At 66.9% G+C, this 1,146-nt stretch overlaps 1 protein-coding gene across 1 annotated transcript in view; it reads right to left on the bottom strand.

Annotated features, from left to right (window-relative positions):
- The window catches only part of JMY (junction mediating and regulatory protein, p53 cofactor), an 82,432-nt gene extending 82,153 nt beyond the window's left edge, over positions 1-279 (bottom strand). The window contains exon 1 of the mRNA XM_044663280.1: positions 73-279. Within this exon, the coding sequence (XP_044519215.1) occupies positions 73-279 (207 nt within the window). The remainder of the gene's footprint in view (positions 1-72) is intronic.
- Between the last annotated feature and the right edge of the window lie 867 nt (positions 280-1,146).

Raw genomic sequence — 1,146 nt, 5'->3', positions numbered from 1 at the left:
CTCCCCCCGGCCTCTTGAGGTCGGGCTGCCGCCGGCGCCCCTGGGACCCGGGCTGTCCGGCAGGGGTCCGGCCTCCGCTGGCCCTCGAGCTGCCGCCGGCTCCCGGGAGCCGCTCCTCTGCCGCTGGGCCGTGCGGTTGTGACAGGTTATGGCAAACTTGCCCTCGATCTCGTTCCAGGCCACGATAAAGACGAACTTGTGCTTTTCCCGTTCCTCGAAGACGTGCGGCCGAACAGCCACCCAGTCCGACTCCAGCGTCTCCTCTAGCGCGAACGACATGGCTGGGTCTCCCCTTCGGCGCGGCGGGGCCGGGGCTCCCGGCTGCCCCTCCTCCGCCCTGCTCCGAGAAACTCACCGGCCCCGGCCACCCCCCTCACCGGCCACCTTCAGCCATCTTAGAGCGGGAGGAGGGGGGGGGGGAGGGAAGCGAGTCCAGGTCGCGCCCGCGCTCGGTCTCGCGCACTAGCGCTCGCGGCCCCGGGGCTTGGCCGCGCTCTTTGTGGCGCGCGAGGCGGCGGCGGCGGTTGCTCGGCTCCTGACGCCGAGAAAGACAATACGCGTCGCCCGAGCAGGTAGTTCACATGGTCACGTGTGATAGGATCTGTTTACAAGCGCCAGCGCTGCGGCAACTCGCTCCTCTCCGGCCGCCGCCGCCCCCCCACCCCCCGCTCCGCTGTTCGCCGTTCCTTTCCCTTCAGGGAAACCGAGGCCCCCACGTAGTCCCGCCTCGGTGAGCAGTGGAGAAGGGCTAGAAGCTAACGCTTCTAGGGTCGGGTCAGTGTGTCAGCACCAATCGCCAAGGCCAGCCCCCTCCCACCCCAGCCAAAGCGGGACGCGTCTCTCTAAACTCTCCGCCTCAACATCGCAACAATGTTACCATTCTGCTGCTGACGTAGTCCGGCTCCACGAGGGACGTAAACATGGACACGTGCGGCACGCTGGTGACGCGACGGCGGCGGCAGCGGCGCGCGCAGGACTGGGCACGCCTACTTTTCTCCCAACCCCCAACCCAGGGCTTCTGCATCCTCATCCCAGTGCTCTCATCTTCCTACCCCGTGCTGAGATTCGCTTTGCAGGGACTGGTTCGGGGAACATAGCGCTGTCTTCACCTGGGGTGGGAAAGATGGGGTTAAAGGACGAGATGTT

The sequence above is a fragment of the Gracilinanus agilis genome, chromosome 1, assembly GCF_016433145.1.
Source record: "Gracilinanus agilis isolate LMUSP501 chromosome 1, AgileGrace, whole genome shotgun sequence".
Taxonomy (NCBI): Eukaryota; Metazoa; Chordata; class Mammalia; order Didelphimorphia; family Didelphidae; genus Gracilinanus; species Gracilinanus agilis.
Note: the sequence above shows the minus strand (reverse complement) of the source record. Positions and strands in the feature narration are given on the sequence as shown.